The following is a 25411-nucleotide window of genomic DNA, read 5'->3' as shown; positions in this document are numbered from 1 at the left end:
GAAACCTAACTGAAGTGTTCACCGATACGCGATGCCTGCCTGGAAAATTAGCAGAGGTTTTCCATTCGAAATAATCACGTAGCGCCTTTCTGCATACTTGGTCACCGTTGCTCCTGCAAGGTGCTGGACGTCGGCAGATTAGCAAAATTTAAGAACTTACAAACTTTGTTAGTGAACATTGTTGCGCTTACTTCAACCCCTATCTCCTGGACTGTACTCAACAAACAAACTTTGATAATTTGACAACATGGAACACTAAAATTCTGGTTTACGACTCTTCACAAGACTAATCGGAACTCCAGACTCTGAAATCAACATAGCGTCTCTCGCAAACCGACTGACACCACTGAAACTACAACACTTCAGTCTTCCCGTCTATACTGTTGATAACTTACACTTCTGTGAACATACCTCAGGACTTAGTGTAATCGTACCTCAAACTCGATGATTTAATTAGCCATAGTTATTGACCTGAATTACTCATTATATATTGTTATTGAAAGGCAGAAACAGCTGACGGTAAATAAAGATGTTTTTTGCTACTCCGATTACCTCGTCTGGTTCAGTTTTGGCGCTCTTCTCGAGAGATTGTCCGCTTTCCACACGTTCAGATAGCTGAGTTGGTGGGCAACTGCCCTTTGAGAGCTGCCGAGGGGGCAGTGTAGGTCTGTATTCGTTACTGAGTAGTAGTTCCGCCCTTTGGCCGCCAACAAACTGCCCCCATATAGCTGCTAGCTAGCCATGTGTGGGAGTATGCTAGGGTGTGTTTGTGCCACAGAGAACTTACAATGGAAAAATACTCTCTACAGGGAATTTCCATTTCGGCTGGTAAACACATAAATCTGTGGCCTCTAGGTTGCCCCTCTCAAGCCGGCCGACATAACTTCACCAAGTCCTCCAGAATAAAAGCTAAAACTAAATATTCTAAGATGACACTCTAGCGCCTCCTCTTATTCCAATTCTTAGTTATAAATGGCGAATTATCATTTCTGCTTCCTCTTATTTGTGGCGCCAGGAAGTGTTGCAATTGCGACAAATAGTCAATGTTGAGAATCCTCCGTAAGTACAGTTTATAAAACATTTTACAGAACAGTGAGATGTTGATGAAGAGAAGATGGCAGGTATCACGGGAAATGCGACAAGGACATCCTGTAATGCAAACCTTGTCCTCAGGTTGAGGAATTTTCTTCATTCTTTTGTTATTTTAGCAACAAAGTTAACTCTCCTTAATTAATGTACAAGTGGTAAGATTGTCTTTAGAATTGAATAGCACGTTAAAGAGAAGCCTACCCCTTCTTGATCTAGTTACCTGCAAGGAACAGTCTGGATGTGCTCGAGTGCAATATGTTTAGTTACTTAAAGGAAAACCAAAGGATCAATTTCCGAGAAAATCTCAAGAAATCCCTTCAGAAAATTCTACTACTTCCACTTTAGGGATTTTGATTGCTAACTTACGATCGAGTGTCGGAATGACGCTTTTCTTATTTTCCAAGCAAACATAAAGTTCAAGTCTACTACGATTCTGTTTGTAAACTACAAGCTGATCTCCATTTTTACTATTTTTCCACAAGTTTGGATGGTTATCTTTCTTCCAGAACTGGGCTGTAATGTCACTTCCAGAAATCTTCGTTTATTTAGTACAATATGTAGATGTAACGTAGCAGAAAATCTTTGTAGCCTCTACGAGAGAATCAATCCACAGAAGTTCCACTCTGCTCTAACTTTTTTCCCTCAGTTTCTTAACCGTTTCAAGATAGGGCCCATTTATCAGTGTACAGCCGGAATTTCTTAGTTTAAGTCCTACTTACACTTAATTTAAAATAAATTTAAATGGCCAAAACAGTTCCAAGACGTACTTAATTAAGTAATTGGACGTTAAGTCCGCTTGAACAAATAGGCATTATGTTACTTAACAATTTCTAGAACGTTAGTATCAGTTCCGGGAGGTTTTCCCTGGTTCCAAGCTGGAAATCAGGGTCTCGATTTCACTTTGCTAGTACTGAACGCTTAATTCAACGTCCCACGTCAATATTCATTACAAACGTCCGCATTATTAAGCGATAATTAACATAAAGAGGTGAAATTTCTTTATTTAAACGTTGTCTCAAGTCACGCTAAGAAATAAGTAATAATAAGAAATAAGCAAAGTGATTAACTGAATTATTAAGGTAATATGAATATTGATCTAAACATGTGTTCTATAAAATATTTATTTTTATTTATGAATTAATAAGGGAATCGAAAAGAATTCCTTTCGATAATCATGGGATTACAATCCCAAAATAAGGTAATACAAGCGAAAAGTTGTCTATCCAAAGTTATCCAAATCATAGAATAGCTATCAGTTGTTTGCTATTTATACAAGAGACATGGACTTATATCGTCTTATCTAGTGTCCCTTCTTAGAAAGAAGAACAATTTTTCGACTATCCTTCCGGTCTGGAACTTCAAAACGACCTTGGTCGATTCACTCGAAACGTGATATTCAACCAGACCGTTAAGATCGACTTCGAGAAGCTGATGTGAGGAGATGATTGATAAAGAAGAGGAAGATGTCCAGTAAAGTTGTCGCGTTTAGGAGGACGCACACAACAGTCAGACTGGAGGTTACAAGAGGGCACCAAAATTTACTCTTTTTAAAAATGTTGGTCAAGCTTGAGTGTGATCTTTCTGCGAACCACTTGGTGGTGGTCCAATCATAGTTAAGATAACGCTTCAGGATCGAGCATGCCTCCTTTAGGCATAGAGCTTTATATCGTAAATCTATGGTATTTTAAATGTTCTTATTCGTCCTAGAGGAGAAACTGGAAGCCAGAGCTTCCTTTCATGTCCTTCCTCACGCTTCGTTATCATTCGCGGATATTTGTCAAGTTTTAACTTTACCTGCCTACAACACCGACCTCAATCTTAGATAGCATCTTTGCGTTTCAATTGGGAAGAAGATTTGGAAACCTAACAATGCCTAGGCTCTTATAAGCTTTGTCTCTGCGCGTATTTCACAACAGACATCCAGTTATTGTTTGTACAGAGTGCTGTGTCCATGTGTCGGGGAGAATAATTGTATTAGCGGTGCCGCTGGGTTTGGTAGTTTCATAAAGCCCGGACAGAGAGGCGGCCCACATACATGCGATTCTAACCAGAAGAGCTGGAATTTAATTTAATGCTGCCCCCAGTAAGTCTACGAGGCTGCGTGCAGTTATGCAAAAATGTATATTTCCTGCCCCCGACCTTTGCTCTGTTTGCCGCATTTTATCTTGCCCGTCCTCCCATGCCGCGCCTGAACCGGATGCGGATTCCTTCTAAGCCTAATTAATGCTAGCCCGGCCTACTGATTGCCCTCTTATTCCGTGGAGAGAAGGTCCAAGCAATCTCACTGTACTACTAATTATTGTATTGCGAAAAAAACAGACTCTGAGCTAACAGTCGTTTGAGTTCCTCCAACAGCACTTAGGTGCCGAATTTATTTTTATTTTTTGAACCTACGAGTTTCTAGTAAAAGATCAGTTAATTTCAATATTATAAGTAGCCCAGTTTAATCAAATTATATAGGTTGTAGAAATCGAGACGTCTTAACTGAGACAGAACCCCAGTGAAACCTGTGCTGCCTGAGAATTTCCCGTTGCAGGAAATTTAAGAGCACCTGATCAAAGATGATACGAATATAAGGGCGGAGAGATTGGCCAACACTATTGCATGATCTTGTGGATCCGCTATATTTCGAAACATTTGTATGATTTGGTTCTTCATCAGGCGTTTTGTCCTTGCTCAATCTTACTCTATTCGTGCACAGGGTTGAAATTTCTTTGATAGGTGTAAGTTGGTAATAACGTGCGGAACAGGTAACAGACACTTGATGGTCAAAACTTCGAAGTCGAAAGTTAAGCGGGAGTGGTTTCTTAAGAATTATCGCATAAAACTGGTAAACTCTGAAATTCACAATCGTACCATCCTGGTCTCTTAGAAGAAAGTAACTGAATGACTTGTAGGTCAAAGTAACCCTGGATATTAACTGTTTGTCAGAGCAGAGGAATATGGGAAGGAGATTATTACCTAGAATGTAAAGCGGACGCCGTGATTGGGAAATAAGAAAGATACCAACCAATGCAGGACAGTTTAATGCAGAGGGGAGTGTTTATAAACAGAGTGCTGCGTATTGTCAACTCGTTTACAAGTATTGATCGGGAACAATTTGTCCAGAGCTGACCAATCACAGTGGATTTCCATATTCACCTTTTGGCTTGGCAAACAACAACAACGCCTCGCTAGACCATCCTTACTTTGCAACGTGAACGCGATTCGGAGGAAACGAACTGCGACATACTTGAGTTCTCTCTCCAGCTGAAGAGGGTGAGTTGACTCCGGACTCCTTTCTTGGCCATCGCTTTTCCAACCTTTCAATCTCCTTTAATTGTTTCTAATTTCTCCAACGTGTTGATGAGAGTAAGTGTTTGCGATCGATTCAAATTATCGATATCGACTGTTCACCGGGAGTAATCATTCCACATTTACTGATGTTGGTGGCTACTCGCAAGAAGCTGATGTTACACATTTCGATTGGCTCCCTCAAATCCGACTATTTGCCATACTGCTTAATTAGAAAGTTGCTATTCTCCATATTAATTGTAATTAGTTCTATATGAAGTCACTTAAGGTTAATCTCGAGCTTATGAAGCGTAAACTGATGGTGCAAGGGACAGCCTCAATTCTTAAACATGTTTCAAAACATAGGAATAGAACTTCAGTTTCTCAACGTGGTGCGCCGCCACACCTCAATCAGATTGAGGGGAACAGTACGGCAATCAGATACTTCTTACGTATTTTTGTTAGTTTTTGCCCCGGTCTTTGCAAGAAAAAAAGTGGCAATGTTGGTGCCATTGTGACGGTTGGTATTACTGTTAATTCATATATTTGTGGCGTTTTCGCGTGCAAAGAATTATTTGCATCCATAATTAATAAGTTGTTTTATTATTCTGAATAATTCCTTCATGACATTCGCTTTACAACACTAGACGTCAACGAATTGATGAGACAACTTTTTTTTTGTCGTAACATCAGAAGGAAATTTAATTATGTAAATTTTGGAAGGAAAAAGTCGTGTGAGTGTTCGCACCGACCAAGAAATCCATTGGCGAGAAAGAAGGGGGAAGAGGGGGGACTCAGGAACTGTGTAAACAGCGCCAGACTGCTAAGGGCAGCACTAGGCGGCTGGAATACCCGCGATTGAGGTGGTGCGGGGGGTTGGCCCTTAAGTATATTTCCCCCCTAAATGAATGGGTTGTTATTAATAAAGGTTTTGGGGGGTAGGGGGCGAACAATATCAAATAGAAATCTAATGGAGGGACCGGCTGAGAGAGCACAGCTGACAGGCCTCTCTGTAGCTGTTAAGGTCTTTATGTTGTTGACGGAGTTGGTATGTGTTGTTGGTAGATAAGGACTGAGGAGAGCAGCGTTGCGGTAGGTTGTGCGGGTCGCACTTTCTGCGTCTTTGTGATTTGAAGGGCTCTTTCCCGGCCTAAACCGACAGCTCGGCTCCGATATTTGTCCTTCACAAAGCGCTCGTTTGCTTCCCCCACTCTGCTCCGCCTCTTGCCAAGAAGCAGGCCTATAGCGATGGGGCGTAGTTTGTTTTGTTTGTGACTGGGTTAGTATCGATCCGAGAATCGAGCTGGCCGGGGTGGGGAGCGTGCGTACTCGAGCTGTAGGCCTAACTTCCGCCGTGCGTGTGTCCGTCTTCTCCGGCTCTCCCGCCATTCCCTTCTCTGTCTCCAGTTTCAGTTTCTCTCGCAGTTACTGAGAGTAGCGCCACTGCCGCTCTGTCACTCTGTATTGACCCTTTCCTGTAAAACATAGTACACCTTGCCATACCACGTGTTTACCACGTGTATTTTTTCCATACTTCATTTTGCACCTTTTATAAATAACACACACATTCACTCTCAGGCCAACTGTTTACAGTTAATAAAAATCCAAATACATGGCTTGCTATTTTTACACCACGGAGAACTTAATAATTCTTTGCTGACCTAATTTCAAGAGGTTGTTTGTTTCCCCCCCCCCCCCCCTCGACCTTGTTTATTCACTCACAGAACCAATCAACTCACAATATTCACTTGCGCAAACTGTACACCAAGCCGACGTAAACTCATCACATTGCGCAACATTACCTGCCTCTATTATGTACCGGTGTTTAAGCCATTAAAATTCTTGAATCGCAAATATTCACAAAAATAATTCTAATTTCTCTTACCTGGAGAGAAAACAAAATCTTGTTAGAAGAGAGGGGCCGACCATTAGCTACGTCCGGCTGTATTCCTGTTACTAATTCCTCTTGCTGAAGAGAAGAGAGTTATCTATTGCGGTAAATGCATTGGAGACTCCATTTTGAGTTTTCCCCTGTGAGTGAGTACGAACTGGTGTGGGTAGATAGCACAACTTAAACACACAAAATCAAGTAAGTTCAAATTTGTTATTTCGGCCATCAGGTTACAAAACAGTGAGAGGTTCTTTTTTTTAACCAAGACAACCAGGAAGTGTCAAATCACTGGATTTTCTTCTTTTGGGAAGTTTCAAGGAAGTGTGATCGATTATTCGCGTGCATAAATTTGGGAAAATTCAACGCAGCGGAAGTGATTTTTTTTACTGAAACGATTTTTCAGTTTTCTCTGGAAAATCCATTTTTCGGCAGCTCTGGGAGGAAGTTCCTCTTTAGTGTGATGATGGCCTCATCTCCTGTAATTTGGTGCACCTGTGGGCTAACCATTGGACTATTTAAGTCAGAACTTGAAAATCTCTAGCATGATGCTGTTTTTCAAGAAAATTGCCCAGCTGTAATCCGTGATTCAAAGTGCGAGTCTATTCCTGTGAATTCAATATGTTCTTGAAAATGCTTCTTTGCGTAAATTCTTACGAAAAGGTTTGGTAAGCAAAAACTTAGTCGTCTAAGTTTTACCTACATTGCGAAGAAAATAGAGAAATGTCCAAATTAGAGAGAGGTAAGGTGAGCTCGTTCTGATGTAAATTGGAAATAATGTTGCCGAACTCAAATAATAAATTACTCTTTAAAAACTTTATTAACCTCAAGTTTTAAAGATTACACACTTTATCCTTCATGAAATTTTAATATCATTATCCAAACAGTTATCTAATTCAAGTTCAAGCACTTTAATATTTTGTAGCAACTTTGTTTGCTAGTGAATTTTTGCATTATTAACTTGATACTGTCAACATAGCCCTAACTTAGGTTAGGTTAGGTGCAGTAACTTGGTCTATTGTAGAAGCTGCTCTGGGCAATATTGTAAGCAGGTCAACTTTTTGTAAACATTCTTAGTGTAATATGGCTGTTGGTAAACAAAGTGGCGGAGGTATAGGAAAGCGGTTTTTCACGTTAGATTTTATTTTCTCTTCAGATATTCGAGTTTTTGTTCGCATCGGAAGTACACGTTTTGACGCCAAAAAGTGGTTCTCACGAAAAAAGATCAGTAACTCGCAGATGGTTCCAGATTTGATATTTCGGCGTGACGCCCGCTACAGACGATATAAAGATAATTTAAAGAAACTTTTAATTATCAGTTTTATAAGCTTTTGCAAATTTGTAGAAAGACTGCTCCAGCGATATCTTTAAATTTCAAACCTTGAATATGGTTAGGTTACATATGGAAGTGGTATGTTTAGGTTACATGTGGAAGGGATATGGTTAGGTTACATATGGAAGTGATATAGTTAGGTTACATATGGAAGGGATATGGTTAGGTTACATATGGAAGGGATATGGTTAGGTTACATATGGAAGGGATATGGTTAGGTTACATATGGAAGGGATATGGTTAGGTTAAGTATGGAAGGGCGTCGCACTTAAGAGTCATATCTGTGAAATATACGAACTCACCATAATACTTTTAAATAGATAAGTATATTAAGACCGATCTTATAAATGTTTTCACCACAATAAGATGTGACGGCTATCAGTTTGTTATCAGAGAGACACCTCAAAGAGTCAGGTTATATTATTTTAAATTGCCACATTTATGCTTTTCTTTGGCGCGGTAATGCACTTCAGTCTAACTGCGTCATTTACCATTAACGCACACACAGAGCTGGTTCTGTTCGTGTTACTAGCCCTCATAAGGGTGGTTGGTTTTATGATGTAATAAAATTTAATATAGCCATATCATTACACATAATATCTTGCATCAAAGTGAGTCAAACATTATCACCTCTGATCTGACACAATGTCGCCTTGCAACTACCGTAATTTCACTTTCTAATTCCGCTTTAAGGTTTTCCCTTAGAATTTCACCAATTAGATTAGACTGCCATGACTACGTCCAGTACTTGGCCGGACATGTTCTGCTATCATGCCAGTTCCTCACACTTCTCTTACATGCAGCGCCAATATGGATTCAATTTTATAATTATATCTAATTCTTAACACTTTAAAAAGCATTAGTTTGAAAATATGGTTTTCACTAACATGATTTGGCAACAAATATTTTCTGGTTTTTAATGTAATGGGGTTTCGCTCCATTAAAGGTCCTCAAGCCAAGATGGTCCTGGTTAAAAGTGACTAGTCTGGAAAGAAAAGAGCAATTCATCCAAAGAAGTCAGGAGCAAAGTCTGATGTATGTACATATTTCAGCCAAAATATTCCTTCCAGCCAGCCAGCAGGATGTGTAAAAACAGGCGAAATACAGAAAGGAAAAGAAAAACTAATTTTCTCAGCATCCAGGTAGTTGGCTTAGTGTGTTTTATCTTGCCTGGCTGGATTAAATTTGAAATCTTCAGGGGGAGGCCGTAAACTACAGTACCAGTAGAACACTGCCAGCTAGAGCTACTAAAATATAAGAACGATATTAAACTGGAACCAGTGCAAAGAGTGGAAGCGGGGTTGATGAGTTGAATTTGGGGGGTCTGCTCATTTGTTTACCTTTTGTCGCTTAATTAACCATTAACTTTTTAAACTGTAAGTTTTTGTCAAGGAGTTTATAAACATCTGCATCTCGAAAATTGGTTCGACAGGGCTGCGGTCTTGTGGTGAACTGGTTTACTTCAGAATTGATGTAATCAACATTGCTAAATGTTGCTGATCTTCACATATTAAATGGGTAGTTTCGCAATCTATGGTTCTGGTTCATTTTGAAATTTAGTAGTACCTTAAGAGTAGCGACATTGTTCCAAGTGCTACTAAGATATAGAAATGTCAATGTTGTTCGCATTTTTCAGCAAACTCTGAAATTTAGGAACATAATTAATTGGCAGAATGAGTAAGTAGGTGATAAAAATGGCACTTCAGAGTTCCCAAAACAACTGGCTGCTCAGGTTGTTTACAACTCAGATGCCATGGTGACGTCCTCTACTTCAATTACGTCAATTAAGGCCCCATCTTATTTTCATTCAATATTTTGACAAACCACTCGTCTTCGCTGCACGCCCACAGACTGTTTCTATCTCTCTCAATCTCCCAAGTAGCTAACGAGCTGAATAACTTCCAAGTCGACTTAAAACGTTTGTAATCTTCAGACTGAGATGGCTGGTTGTTGAGAGTGGAAGAACTTATTTAGGGTTGTGTACCTCAAGCTTACTGTTAAAGATGTCGATCAATGAAGTGTTTTTTAATTGTGATTACAGGTGTGGATGTGGGTGAAGGGCTGTCGGGGTCATCGAAATTAGAGCTGCTGGTGACCAAGGGACACTCGGTCTGCCTGGCTTGTCTGGACACCCAGACGGACTCGCTGGTCAGCTGGTATCATGATGGCCGCCCCTTACTCAACGATTCCAGAAGATGGGTGGCGGACAATGGATCTTTGGTCATCAACAAGGTACGTATCTTCAACAAAATGAACTTATATCTTTTGCTTGGTTCGTAATCCATAATTAGAAATATCTAATTCAGTGTAAGTAGTTTTAAAGGAGAGAATTCAATTAGATTTGAGTGTAGATCATTCCGTTGGAAGCTACATACTTGGTCTTCGAGGCGAGATAAAACAGCAATCCGCTGAATCCCTACCCAGTAGAATCTACGGTAGTTTTAGGGTTGGTGTTCAGTGGCGGGTAGTACAAAAAACAAGAAAAAAAAAAAGGCGGTTGGAGCCTAAGTACGAATTAAGGGTTTGAACTTCTTAAATAGAAATGAAGTTTCCAAGTTAAAATATGATTAAGGTAAGGCTCTAGGAATTTGTTTACACATTCCAATATGTCGAACACCTTACAAAGCAACCTACCGAATGCAACGTCAACCAATACGGAGGCTGTTTTCTGATGCAGCCTCGACATCCCAGACGCTCGAGGGATGAACTATTTTGACGTCTGCAGGTCCTGAATTATAAACCCAATCTTTCACTTCCAAGACCGCGACAGTTTCTAGCTCTTCGTTAGTGGCCGAGTACACGACGAATAGCCAACGATCCCGCACATTGACCCGATATTAGTATTCCAGGCAAAAAAATTTGTATGCTCTAGATACTAATGTTTTTACTATATTTCGTGTTTAGCGGAAATGAAACTAGAGCATGCAGATGATGGCTGCATCCGATTGGCTAGGGCAATGTAAATAAATTGTCTTTTTGGGTACGCAATTTTTGAGGCAAACAATTTGGATACGTCAGTTTTAGTTTTGGCTCTGGTCATTAACTTTGTTCATCATTTTCCTTTATTTATTTTATTTTTTCATTATTTAGGGCCCTAAAGAGACAGCTGCATGTTTGCCTACTAACATTGCGATCTTTTGAGAAAATTTGCCGAATTCTCAGAAAGAGGAAGTGGTATGAATATCGCGGAAGAAGAGGGTGGTCGTCCTGATGTAGTGTCTCCTTGTAATGCTCTCTCCTTGGCGCTCTAGGTGGCCGTGATTAGGCAATCAGCCGGCGGCACCCTGATTACGCCCCCGGTTTAGATTCAGCGCTTCCACTTTTTAGTCTTCCTCTTTTTCTTCAGCTTGTAACCTTTGCTCTAAAGATTTAGATTACCGCGAGGTTTAGGCTAATTATTATTTTTCAATTACTTTTCCCAGCATTCTCAGTTTTCCGTTATGCAGCAAACATTTCAACCTAATTATGTAACACTTTGGCTTACTATGTGTGTGTGTGTCCTTCCGTGGGAAGAGAGCCTATTCCCTGGACATGTCTAGCCCGTACCCAAAAACACTGCTTACACCCGCTTTAATCTTGCGTAAGTGGACGCACGTGTTAGCACTTGTTAGCTTAAGCTCTCCAATAAGTGTAGGAAGAGGTCAAAACAAAGTTGGATTACCTATGAATGGCAATGAAAACATTGACTGATCAATCATCGATTTAAAAAAAAATCATAAGTATTTGAATATCTGAGCTCTATGATGTCACCTCTAAAATTAAGGCTGAGGCCGAGTTTACAGCGGTCTCAGACTGTGGAGTGTGGTGTGGTCAGCCTAACTTCAAACTGATAGTTCGTCAAAACTGGGGTTACATGGTTGGGTATGGTTGTAAAACGTTAGAATAAATCTTTCGGATTTGGAACTTGGCACATTCAGAATTCTCGTGTGAGTAGAGAGCGAACACCAGATTGTTTCACAAGTTTGGTCTATCCCGTGATTTTCACCAGGACTCGCCACTCGATTAGAGTGTTCCGTTAGTCATTTATGTTCAATTCAACGGTGATTGGGTAGAAACACAGTAGTTCTTCGTCATGAGAGAAGGCGGATAATGAGCGGTAGTAGATTAGAAATGAATGGGGAGGTTGGCACAATAAGGAGGTGGAACGCAGAAATGACAACCAGGTAGAAGATCAAGTAAGCCACCGAGGGATATCACACCATTCATGGCGGTGGCGGTGCGACAAGACGCTGGTTACCATGGCAACTAGATATAGCTAGATGAGGGATAGTGTGAATGGGTTTGCCCGTAGAGCGGGCTGTAAAAAGTAAATACATCTATGACAGTTTGTAAGTGGCACTACGCTAGTACTCCACACGGGGCGCGCCTCATTCACCGCCGCCTCCTGCCTGCCGCCCACTCACTTTGCCGCCCTCATTTCTTCCCTCTCATTTGAACCGAAATCTCGTGCCAACCACTTTCCCTTACCGCACTGTTATTCAATTTTCTTGGAACTTACCATTCTACAAGAACTAATAACTTTTTTAGGTGTTTATAAATATAAGAATGATTAATTTATTGTTGATGTCCGTTTATATCTAGTCAAAGTTTCCTTGTAGGTTTAAGTCTAATGGGTTGGAGGAATATCGAGTACTCCACCCTTATAAAGTATTCTTATGTGTGCGTATGTATGTGTGTGTGAGTGATAAAAAGCATATACGGTTTTGTATGAGTGTATTATATAATTTGCATGTACATATATTATTTATTACCGGTATGACTGTATTTATTTGAATGAAAGTATTTATTGCAGTGGCTGTATAGTAATAGTGTAGATTTAGAATTAGAATCCTTAGTGTGCATAATTGGTACGATTGAGTGCGAGGGGGGACCAATACCGGCCAGGGGTGGCAACTTTTGGTCGTGTAGGAATAATAAGTGGCTATGGCTTAACAGCTAATGCCAAAAAAAAACAAAAAAAAAACTCAAAAACAGTCTTAAGCTTGGCAATATTTGAATGCAGAAAAAAAAAGAAGGATGTTGCGGACCAAAAGTCGAAAGAAGGACCCTAATAAAGATCTATTTTTATGATCATTGTTCTTACCTAATTTATGACTGTTAATAACATCAGCATTAGGTGTTAAAATTGAACGTCTGAAGAACGACATGGGTGTTTTGCAGGTTGTTCACAAGAAGAAGGGTACCAGTGACGCTGGACTTTACCGATGTACAGTTGCCACCTCCAGCGGCACTCTTATCTCGCCGCCTCTCAGACTCGTCGTGGCAGGTAAGTCTCCAATATGAGTATATCTAGTATATATCTCTTTAAAAAAAACTTACTGATTAAAAAGTTGAGTATAATGGTTGAATAAACACACAATAAAGGTACACAAATCAGCAAGTACCCAACATTCCATTAATACTTCATTGATATCATTTGAGTAATTACACTGTATTAACTTTTCACAAACATTTTTTTACATTTTATTAGATGTCACAGTCCCCAATGCTGGCTACTTTTTATACCAAAGATTTGTTCAAGTAGCACACCATTTAACTTAGTTTGACAGTAATATCTATTAACCTATAATAATCAAACTGTTACATATAAAAGTAATTATGAGGCTATAAAATTCAAAAACTTTTTCCAACACCAACATAACATTACTCATACATAACTAAAGTCATATAATAATTCATACATAATTATTGTCACTAAAACGTTACAATCAATTTTAATTGATATAGCATATCAATCTATAGTTATAGAGCTTACTTTTCTCTACAATTCGGAAAAGAAATCATTAAAATTGCAACAATCAGAAAATATATATAACGTTTGAAATTTGAACTGTTTGCAAAACCTGTAAAATTTAACCTTCCATATCTCAATAACTATTATCACTAAAACATTGTCATGAATACCAGTTATAGAGGTTACTATTCTCTACTATTCGGTAAAGGAATGATTAAAATTGGACCAATAGGAAGAGAGAGATATAAAGGTTTGAAATTAGAACTGTTTGCAAAACCTGTAAAATTTAACCTTCCTTATCTCAATAACTATTATCACTAAAACATTGTCATGAATACCAGTTATAGAGGTTACTATTCTCTACTATTCGGTAAAGAAATGATTAAAATTGGACCAATAGGAAGAGAGAGATATAAAGGTTTGAAATTAGAACTGTTTGCAAAACCTGTAAAATTTAACCTTCCTTATCTCAATAACTATTATCACTAAAACATTGTCATGAATACCAGTTATAGAGGTTACTATTCTCTACTATTCGGTAAAGAAATGATTAAAATTGGACCAATAGGAAGAGAGAGATATAAAGGTTTGAAATTAGAACTGTTTGCAAAACCTGTAAAATTTAACCTTCCATATCACAATAACTATTATTACTAAAACATTGCTATCAATACCAGTTGTAGAGCTTACTTTTATGTTTATTTTATTATGAGCAACAGGTAAAAGAAAATGGTGGTATTATTTACAATTTTGTTAAGAAAACATCTGAAATTGTGGTCTTGGCAGTTATTAGTCTTTTTCAGTTCCTGATCGCTCTAAATTCCCTCCCTAATGCGGGCTATATCTGGCAGACAAAGGAATTATATGTTGCTAGAGGAATCTGTTCATTGCTGGAACAGCTTAATAAAATTGGTGGTTTTTAAGATATCAGTAGGGTGGGTAATGAATTTCCCAGTTCTCAGTTGAAAGCCCTGCCATTGTTTGCAAACAGCAATAATAAAGCGACGTTTAGGAGACGAGTTCTGATCAGAGACAGAATGCAATACTGTCTTGTTCAGACTTAACGGCAACTAGATGTAGATCTGTCTCACTAATTGAACCACTGTCAAAATTACTTTTACCACCGCTTCACCATAGTGGGACAGAAGAAAAAGAATAGCCATTCTGGTTGGACGAATGTGCTCAGTTTGGCTGTCTGTCTGTCTACTTGTGATGAATGGTTCTTAATAAAAGTGACACTGAGATATTGGCGCGAAGATAATGGAAAGAAATAACATCCTGGAGGCCGAACAGTTGGGAACTGGTCACTATCAACTGCGCCGCACTTCTTCCCTTTTTGCTAATTATTACGATCCCTGAAGTGGGTGCAGTCACACTCTTGTTTCACTGGATTTCCTCTTGAAACTGTTTACTGCTCTCCATTACTAAGGAGGCTTCCAGCCAGCGAAAATCTAAACATTGTTGCCATTGGCTACAGTTCTATAGGTATAGGGCGTTATTAGATTGTAGAGAAACCATTCCTATTGATGGTGCAATTATCTGTGTGAATATAGTTATTTGGGTGATTGCGAAAAGTGATTTTATATTACGAATGCCGGAGAATGGCGACTCGAGACGAAGACGAGTGTAGAAGATAATTCGGCGCTGACAGAGATCTTCAACTTCCGGTCCAAGCCGAAAGAAATATTTAGTACTGTTTATAAATATTTGTAGCGAGAGATGCAGAACGCACGAATACGATACTGTATTGGCAGTTACTACGGGTAGAGAACAAATATTACTCAGTGAGAGAATAGAGAAGTTTGTGAGGATAATTCCACGAATCTCGTTTGTCTAGAAACCTCATTGACAACTGCTGGCTGGCGACTTGTTATGAGAATGTAGTTGTGAAAGTTTGTGTGGTACAGTCATGTTCGGGGCGGGCTGGCGATTGACCGTTTTGGAAGCTCGCTTGGGTGATTTACTACTAAACTAGATCGATTGACTTGAGACTGCTCGTATTTCTAGTCATAACTCGCCCACCTGCAGTACTAATAAATCAATTGCTTGATAAATCATGCACAGCAACGTAAATTCTTCATGTAACCAGCTGACTGCTACTTTTATCCAATTTGCTCCTCATAATGGCGATCTTGAAGATATTTCCAGTTCTCACCAGAGATGCACATTTACGGATCCGCTCAGTCCAAAGAGTATTTACTAGAGAAATTGAGTTTCTACGTGTGTCAAAATTAAAGGAAAAAAGGCAGTGGCAAGAAGCTCAAACTTTACTACATTACGGAAGCTTTGCAGTTCATAGCATTCCAGTTTGTATTTATCTTTGATATTTGTATTTCCGTTGCACTCAAGCAGTCTACAGATTTTATTACATTTTACCGAGAATATCAGCTTTGGGCTCCTTTGAGTCCGAAAAATGGCTCTATGAGGGTAAAGTTTTGGGTCCTCCTCTCACAAACAAGATTGTGGATTATTTGACATTTTCCTCAGTCTTTACGTATTAACTGCAGACGGAAACCTGTAACTTTCATTTTCATCTTTTTGCGAGGAAAAACCTGATAATGTCTACAGCTTCTGTAAGGATTAATTAATTGGAATTCGGAGTTAGAAGTGTGAATATGTGAATTAGCGCTGGAAAATTTAAAAAAGAAAAAGAAATAACCATTTTCCATGATGAGATAATTCCTGATGAGGAATTTCCTTCAAACTCGGAGTTTTGGAAACTCACTTAACGCTTTTAAAAGCTAAGTGATAGTGATAGTGATTATATTGTCAAAGTACATTGGAAGGAAGGCCGGAAGTCAAAATTGAGAGTAAAAAAATGTCTTTGTACTGAATGCCTTTTTTATTTAGGCTATTAATCATACACACATTTTTCTGGTCTCGGGGAAACGAATAACACGAAATCGTCATGAGCAGCCAGCTAACCTACTAAAAACTAATGCATTGTTCAGCGCAAACGGAAAACCATTATTCCTTTCATTACGGAAAGTTCTGTGTGAAGAGATCATTTTTCTCCAGAGTGTGGAAGATGAAGTTGCAACTATTCAGAAGGCCCAGTTGACGGCGGCAGTTCCATTTCCCAGCGTTGTTGTCAGGACGAAGGCGGTGGCGTACCGCTGATAGACGCGCATTGTCTGCGCCTTTATCGGCCTCCATTCTGCCGCCTCTCACCTGCGAGCCCACTCTATCGGGCGTCGCAACTTCCACTTCAACAGCTCGCCGCCTCATTCCTACTGCTCTTCGTTTTCCATTTTCTTGCTCCAATCGCCTTCCTTAGTGTTCACCCAAACATATGAAAAGATAACGCAAACAAGAACGGTGTAACAGATTATTATACCGCAGTTTAAAATACAAACGAATACCTAAAGACCAGAGTTAAGTTGATGAACTCCGCAAATAAATTTTCGCTTTCAATAACTAGTTACAGAAACAATTTGGGGCGTTCCCCTCTAGTCTTTCTCTCCCTCTCTGGCAACCGAAAGGGATATATGAGTAAGATTTATGATTGTCTCTACATTGTAATATATTTGGCTGCCAAAAAGAACTCGATGTAGGAGCCGGAGGAAGGAAATTAAGGAGCAACAACGCAATGCGAGATTTATTTTACCAAACGAGAAAACAAAACAGGAATAATTAAGGGAGTGAAGGATGAGTTGGCCAGAACAATGTTTCCAGAAATTTAAAAATCCTACCTGTTACATATGTTAAAGAGGCAGAAATTACAATTTTTAATATCTACAGCAGCTTCATCCATTTTAATGTTCCGAACTAGTGGGAATGGGATGAAAACTGTAACCTGGAGCCACAGTTTGGATCATGAAACATGGCTTTCAATTTACACTATGTCCGTGTCACGTGGTGGACATATGTCAGGGCCTGGAGCGGCGGCAAGATTACAAAATCTCAAGGGTGTTGCTTAGTTTTGATGTCAAATCTGTGTTGCTGATGTATTCAGCAGCACTTGAGCGATCATCGGCAGTTCCTGCTTAGGTTGCACGGTTGCACAACCTCCAGCTAAAAATTACAAGCAACTTTTTTTAAAATTTAATCACAACATGATTCCGTACATTTAGAAACATCAATTGCTTCAATATACATACCTAATGTATCATAATTTTTCATAATTCAGAATCATTTAAAAAACCTACTTATCTAAACATGAGAAGGAAATCTGAGGTTTGGATTGAGTGCCTAGTCACAGAATAGCAGTGCCTGAGACACGGAATCGCAGCTCTGTGCCTGGTACAGAGTATCGCAGCTGTGTGCCTGGTGAATAGTATCGCAGCTGTTTGCCTGGTACACAATATCGTATCTGTGTGCCTGGTACACAATATCGCAGCTCTGTGCCTTGTACACAGTATCGCAGCTGTGTGCCTGGTACACAGTATCGCAGCTCTGTGCCTGGTCACAGTAATGTTGTATCCAGTTAGGCCAGATATAAATGTTGCTTTAGAAATTTAGATCTGCTTAGTGCACAATGCAGTATTGTGACATCCACTGACTCATCAAATTCCCTGTGATGCATTTGAGCTCTGTCAATTTGAGTAGGATTTATCATGAAAAGCGCCAAGTTTTGGGCAAGAATGACATCGCTTATTTTGCATGCAATTTTGCGAATTTTCTCCTAACTTTAGTGATCGCTGTTGTCATAGCAACAAGAAGTAGAAAATCTATAGCATATTCTAATGAGGCAAGCTAGCTTTGCCTGAATGTGGGCGATGTTATTAAAACTGTCCGGTAGGACAGTTGTATAAGGGTTGATCGTCAAAAACTGCCCGAAAACGAAAAAGCGTAACGTTGAAAAACACCCAACTTTGACAATTTTTTTCTCGTTTTCTATAAAAGATAAAATTCCCAAATTTTCTTTAAATTATTGGGCAAACCCTCCTTTATAACGGTAATTTTTTTGCAACAACCCAGATCTAATAGGTTTCGAGAAAAAAGTTGCCGAAAATGAGCAAAAACCGCTTTTTCAAAAAATGTTCTTGTTCTTCTTGTTGTTCTTGTTACCTTTTTTGTAAACAACGTAGCGCCTAAACGCGCGAACCGATTTTCATGAATGAGGTGTCATTCGATTCGGAATTTTATGTAGATGTGCCTTTTGGGGGTCTCGACGCTGTACATCGAATAGGAGAGGAGTTAGCCCCCTTTATGTAAGGCCCCCTCCAAAATTATTATTACTAATTACTCTGTAAATCTTAGCCCGATTTTGAAATAATTTGGTAGGATGATAGAGTTAGGGCTCCTCTACGTAACATTAAAGCGGCGATCAGCTCTTACACTTGTTAAGGGAAAGTATAGCAATCGTTTCAAATTATCGACACGTGAACCGATTGTCATGAATGAAGTGTCATTCGAATCGAAATTTTGTACAGATTTCCACTTTAAAAGTCTGAACGCTGTGCCTCATAAGGAGGGGAGTTCGCCCCACCCAAGTAAGGCCCTTTCTAAAACTATTATTACCAATATTTCTATAACGCTTAGTCCGATTTTGATAAAATTCAGCTCGAATAAGTTGTTAAAGCTCCTCTACTTGGCTGTGAAGGGCCATCAAGCTCTTGCACCTACTAAGAGGAAGTACTGCAATCGTTAAAATTATCAATGGGTGAACCTATTTACATTAATGAATTGTAAATCTTTGCCTTTTAGGGAGAAGTACTGTAATCGCAGTTTATTTTTCTTACTCCTCTTAAGAGGAAGTACTGAAAGTTTAATTTTGCTTTTTACGTACAAATACCTTCCTATTTTATTCAAAACACTTTCTCAAAAAAATTGTTATTGAGGATGTCAACTATAATCATTCTTTAAAAAGATCTCTCCAATGGTAGTTACAGTTCCGACTTAACACCTTATCAGGTTATAATGATAGAATTGCCTATTCTAAATTTTAAAAAAAATCTGTGAAACAGATAAGTAACTTTGTAAAATAGACAAAAATGAAAATCTATCCAAAAGGTACAAAAATCTCTTTAACAAAAACTTACAGTTTAAAATGTTAAGTATAAGGGTTGATTGAACGCCAAAAGGTACACAAATCAGCTAGTACCCAACATTTCATTCATGCTTAGCTGATATAATTTAAGTAATTTTGCTGCATTAACTTTTTCTTCACATTTTTTTAGAAATTATTAGATGTCACAGACCCTTATGCTGGCTAGATCATTCATAATATTATTTTGTTATAATTATGATAAAATGTATATTATATCTTCGTTTTTAAATAGGTACTTTATTTTAACTCCATTTCAAGTTATTCTTTGGATTTATCTTTAATATGCCCTTTATTTTTAGTAGTCACATATACATTCATGTTAAAGTAGAGAAAAACAAAGTTAGAGTCGGCTACTGTTTAAATTTGAATCACGGATTTAACAGAATATTTCAGTCTTGAATTCGTCTTACCGAAATATTCGTGAGCACAATTACACAAGTTAATAACAAGTACATTATTCAACAACAATTATTCATTTCTCAATTGTAATTTAATTTAGTCCCTCTAATTTTACTTATAGCAAAATACTGGAATAATTTAGCTGTCCTAAAAATATGCATATCTTATTTATTTTATATTACATATATACAACATTGTGAGAAGAACAGCTACATTTAGAGTGTAAATGAAGAAAACTATATTATTTGCGATAAAGCCAGATAATTATTACCTATTATAAACGTTTGACTCCTACATAAAATAACAATTACTTTAATCGAAGAATGAACTTAAACAGACGATTTTTATTAAAAATAAAATAAATAAATAAATAAAATAACAAAATCATTGATGTATGTTGATATAAGCATTTTTTAAAAAAAGTTTTTGAATTTTTTAGCCTCATAATTGGTTTTATTTTTTATAACGTTTTCTTTTTAATCTGTAATTAACAGTTTCATTATTATAAATTAATAGATATTACAGTCAATCTACAGTGCTACTTGAACAAATATTTTGTAGATGAAAATGGCCAGCATAAGGCATTTTCATGACATCTAATAAATTCTAAAAAATGTGAAGGAAAAGTTAATGCAGCAAAATTACTTAAATTATATCAACTAAGCATGAATGAAATGTTGGGTACTAGCTGATTTGTGTACCTTTTGGCGTTTAATCAACCCTTATACTTAACATTTTAAACTGTAAGTTTTTGTTAAGGAGATTCTACATTGTGAGAAGAACTGCTAAGTATTCGTTTTGAAAAATCGTGGCTTTATTTTGCTAACTCAAGGAGCCTTAGAGGTTGTATACAATCTTGAATATTTGTTAAGATCGCAGGGCTTTCTCCGATCAACGGTGATTGCTAACAGTTATCTTAACAGTATTTGGTAGAGAAATGATTTATTTGTATTATATTGGTGAAGTTAGACCTTTCTGCTGGTGCCTGTGAGAATGTTGTAAGAGTTTTGATTAGAACTAGAGATCTGGTTACCGTATCCAACTACAATGCTCTCTGGCGGGGCTCGCTACATTTATGATTGCCATTGCTTGTGTATGTTGCCCACCTATTAAAGCTAATAAAATTGGTAAATAAAGAACTATTAATATTAGTTTAAAGAATTGTATCATATACACTTCACTCAGACGAAGAAAAGCTCAACTTTGCCTCCTACCTCTGTACAGTATTCACCCCGCACTCTGACATAATAGGCTCTAGTCTCGTACTTCGTGTCACCAATTATCTAAATACCTCTTCCGCTTTCACCCAAAAGAAATCGCTTTAATCATTAAACAGGTCCAAAAAAATAAATCTCCAGGGTGATCTCGTTACACCTCCAATTCAGGATGTTTTGAAGGTGAAATCAATCACCTCTGCGGTAATCTGGAGCCTCTCATCTGGACAGCCTTTTTTTTTGGTCTCACTCCCGAAAACTTGCTGTCAGTCACTTCACTTTACTTCATTCATTCTATGCTGGTTGAATTCTCACTCTTCTGCGGTGCTTCTTTCGTTTTGGAAGTTAGGGAGGTTTATTTGTTTTTTTCTGGTGTGTAATAGACCATGTTTCCGAAATGTTACAGCCCCCCACCATCACCAAATACTTCAAAAGAAGTGGTAAAAATGCAATAAAGAGTTATGGTAAAAACCAATGGTTCGTTCAAGACTACCCTAAGCCTTTGATCCTCCATCTTCCTTTATGCTGTCGAGAAGTTTGGATTGGCTGTCCGGCCAACTTGATGAGGTGATGTGGCTGCCGTACCTCCTCTCCACTTTGTAAATCAAAACCAGCTCAGTGAATTTAATGTCGGCCGTAGAGAGTTCGCAGGTTGAGGACAGTGTATCTACTTCCTGCTTCACTCCCCTGTTTAATTCGACCTTCCGCTCTCGCCACACATTCTGCTGGCCAATCCTAATTACCTTTTGTTCAGGATTTAACTCCCCACCCTATTAGCTTGTAAACTTTTCATGCCTGTAATTTAACGTCTTGTTTAACCTCACTGATGAATTCCTTTTTGGTTTGACAACGGTTGCAATGTTTAAGCGCCAAACTCTCTCCTGTTCTCCAGTACCTAGAAGTTGGAAGTATTCAATTGTTATTATTAAACGTGCTTAGGTTCGTTCTTGTCCAACATCGGTTGTTTCAGCTACATCAGGGTGACATCACCTCACAACTATGGTCTTTCGCCCATTTATTGATCTGTAATCTCTAATTAGATTTGCAATCTAACTAGAACTAACTCATTTATGTCAAAATTACTAACAAGCAAATATACTTACTCCTGTAACTGTATCTAGACTAAACAATACAGTCAATACGCTAGAATAAATAAAGTTTATCATAAAATACTCTATACTCCACTTGCAACTAATCTAAATACCTGCAACAGGTTAGTGGCACTTGGGTTTCAGTTTCAACTTCTCTAAAATAGAACCGACAAAGTTTATTTTCAGCTTATTATTGCGATCGTTTCAGATTTCCCTTATCGAGTTTTTTACAGGAAGTATTCGTTTTGAAAAATCGTGGCTTTATTTTGCTAACTCAAGGAGCCTTAGAGGTTGTATACAATCTTGAATATTTGTTAAGATCGCAGGGCTTTCTCCGATCAACGGTGATAAAACTGTAAGTAGTGGGATAAGAAGAGAAATATTTGTCACGTGATATCAAGGGATATAAGGTCAGGGAGACATACTTTTATCCAGGTTACTTCTCTGGCCTGCTGACTGTAAAAGATGCGCCACAATAAGTAATATCTAATTTAATAAACTGGACTTGCCCTCCACATAGGGGCACCAATCTTTACAGTCGGAAGGGAACATTGTGAATACAAAGAATGTCATGGAACTTGCCAGTCGGTATTATAGGGCGTGTACAATACATTACCATATAAATATTAGCTAGGTCTATAATTCAGTAGAGATGAAATCTAATATAACATAATAATGGTAACATTGGCAGATTGCTCTTCCAGAACTTGCCGGCAAACCGTTACTCTTACCGTCAGCAATCTGACTAGAACTAGAACTAGAATATAGTGAATTCCCTTGAACGTTCAGCTTACAATAGAAATAGAACGTCTTTGTAACATCATCTAGTCAATTATAGTGACATTAAACACTTTCTCTCACTGAAGGCAAAAGGAAGTTTTGCGATCGTGCCTAATTTTCAGTAATAATCACCGGAAGTAGGTGTTTTGACGAAATGTCCTGATTAAATCTGCTTTTTCAACATCCTGCCTCGAATCAATAAACTCTCGAATCGTTGTAGTTGGCTTCATTTATTCTAAATTTGTATTTATTATTTTATTGTTAATTTTATAATTAATAGGTAAATACTAATTTTATTAAAGGAATAAAAAATAATATCCAATTAGCCAGGTTAATTTAATTAGTGCTGGCTAATTTTTATTAAACCAGGTATAACCAGGTGCATGCATTCATATCATGTATGTACATAAGTGTGAAAGGCTTAATTAAAGCCTGTATTCTGGGTAACTCAGTGTTCACTTCCTGATAGGCACTACTTCTGCTTGGACGCCACAGGCTGAAAACGAACTTTTTAAAAAGGAAAAGTAATGCGCTAACCATTTAACACATACTTTTTCGCCCCTCGTTTATTAGAGTAAATTAAATCCGCTACAATAAAGCTAAAACCGGAAATCGAACCCAGAACCACAATACAAACCCAAACCATGGCTATCGAGGCGCCTTGTTTGGTAGAATGAAAACATTTTAATTAAATTAAATTAGGAAGTGATTTTCTCCATGCGCAGAAAGTGTCTCCTGGAGTTGCACTGGAGTGAACAGTTTTCTCAAGCTGATTCTATTTGGAAGTTGGTCCATCGGTGAGGACTATGTACCGGGTCTGCTATTTGTTTGTCACACATCAATTTGCACATCTTTACCTAGATCGTGATCCCCAGGAGGTGGCTCACGCACACCACTTCTAATCTCGGCAACTCACAGTCGCTTCCACAATCAGCATCCCTCTATCCTGAGTTCGGCCTCTCGTAGTCCCGACCGGACACTCGTTAGTACCTCTTTCATTCAACATCAAACACCCTTTACTCCTGTGCCGTTCGAGTAAAAAGAAGACTGCATTCGTCCAAATGTTCCATTTTAATTTTCTTCGGAAATAGTTTTTCAGGGTTCATAATATGATTTTCATTTTTTGTTACTGTAACTTAAAGTAGGAAGAATTTGAATGTTCAATTTCCACGAATTGAGAATCCTGGAGTTCTTTTTAGCTATTTCTGAACGTACGCTTTGCGTTATTGATCACCCACACAAAGAATCTCAGAAACCATAAATTCCTTATTCCGTTTGCTGGGTAACCTCCAGAATGCGCTCCAAATCATCCAGATCACGTTTTTCTACACACCTTTCTTGCTCCAAGTTCTTTATCTTTTATAAAACAAAGACTTCTCGGCGGTAAGTCTTTTATGGCAGTTCTAAGAAGATGGGTTTTCCTCTCACGTGTCATTTCAAATTATTTTACATTTTTACCACTCTTATCTGAGTTTAAAAAAAAAAAAAAACTGTATACCAAAGGTGTTAAAACAGAGTGGTGCCAGTGTTCACCAGATTCATTGAAGTACTAAATTCGTCTGAATGATTTTTTTTATAAAAATTGTTTTTTGGGGGGTGTCCGTAATACTCGCTCTCTCTCGAAAGCTGTAGTTTCAGCGCTCAATTTGGTCGAGTTCACAAAATTACTTTTAACCAGCTGGTAAGTAAAAACACTGGTTGCTTTTTACAATATTGCACACTGGTACCAACATGAAACATTTTATATGTTTAAATCTTTTATTATTTATTTATTCTTCCATTTCACCTTTAACAGTCTAGCAGCAATAAATGTGTTATTCGTTATTCTGCTTTTATCATAGCAGTTAGAAATAAAATCTCGGCTATTTAGCTTCCTTCCGCAGTAAAACTGGCCAACAATTTAATCCTTATCTGGGGCCCCCTCAACAAGCAATTAAATCTTTTTATTATATGATCGTCAGGCCCATAAAAACGAGGCGTGCACACCATTTATGTGTTCTATAACAAGTTATTTTCCATCAGTCTCTCATTCAATAAGTCCTCGCCAGGTAATTGCTATATATCTGGCTATTTATCACGGTAAATTTGGAAAAACAATATATTATAACTTCTGGTTTAACTTGTTGGGGGCCACATTTAATTAAATCATTTGAGCTGTTCTAAATAAAAGAAAAATCGATTTAGTGAAGACTTAATGAAAATTGATTAATTTTGTCGTAAAGCTTGTTAGTGACAACAAATGACGTGACTTTTTCTTACCGCAATTCATGTGCACTATTTTCTTGAAACCATATTGTGTGGAAAATCTCAAGTTTGCCTTATTAATATAAAGTCAGTTGGTATTACTGTACACTATACAGGTAATAAGGTAGGATACAGTTGGTATTACTGTACACTATACAGGTAATAAGGTAGGATACAGTTGGTATTACAGTACACTATACAGGTAATAAGGTAGGATACAGTTGGTATTACTGTACACTATACAGGTAATAAGGTAGGATACAGTTGGTTAATACCAGTAATACAGTAATCTGTACACTATACAGGTAATAAGGTAGGATACACTTGAATGACACCTTCCAGGGGAACTTGACCTTAACTGCCCCCTCTCCAAA

At 38.1% G+C, this 25411-nt stretch overlaps 1 protein-coding gene across 1 annotated transcript in view; it reads left to right on the top strand.

The window, feature by feature from the left end:
• LOC141453014 (protogenin B-like) overlaps positions 1-25411 on the top strand; it is a 111311-nt gene that overhangs the window by 51463 nt on the left and 34437 nt on the right. Inside the window, exons 2-3 of the mRNA XM_074125695.1 lie at positions 9625-9815; positions 12744-12849. Coding sequence (XP_073981796.1) covers positions 9625-9815; positions 12744-12849 — 297 coding nt within the window. The remainder of the gene's footprint in view (positions 1-9624; positions 9816-12743; positions 12850-25411) is intronic.

The sequence above is a fragment of the Rhodnius prolixus genome, unplaced genomic scaffold (assembly GCF_049639745.1).
Source record: "Rhodnius prolixus isolate KJV_2025 unplaced genomic scaffold, Rpr scaffold_3, whole genome shotgun sequence".
In the NCBI taxonomy this organism is placed as follows: Eukaryota; Metazoa; Arthropoda; class Insecta; order Hemiptera; family Reduviidae; genus Rhodnius; species Rhodnius prolixus.
This window is presented reverse-complemented; position numbering and strand designations above follow the sequence as displayed.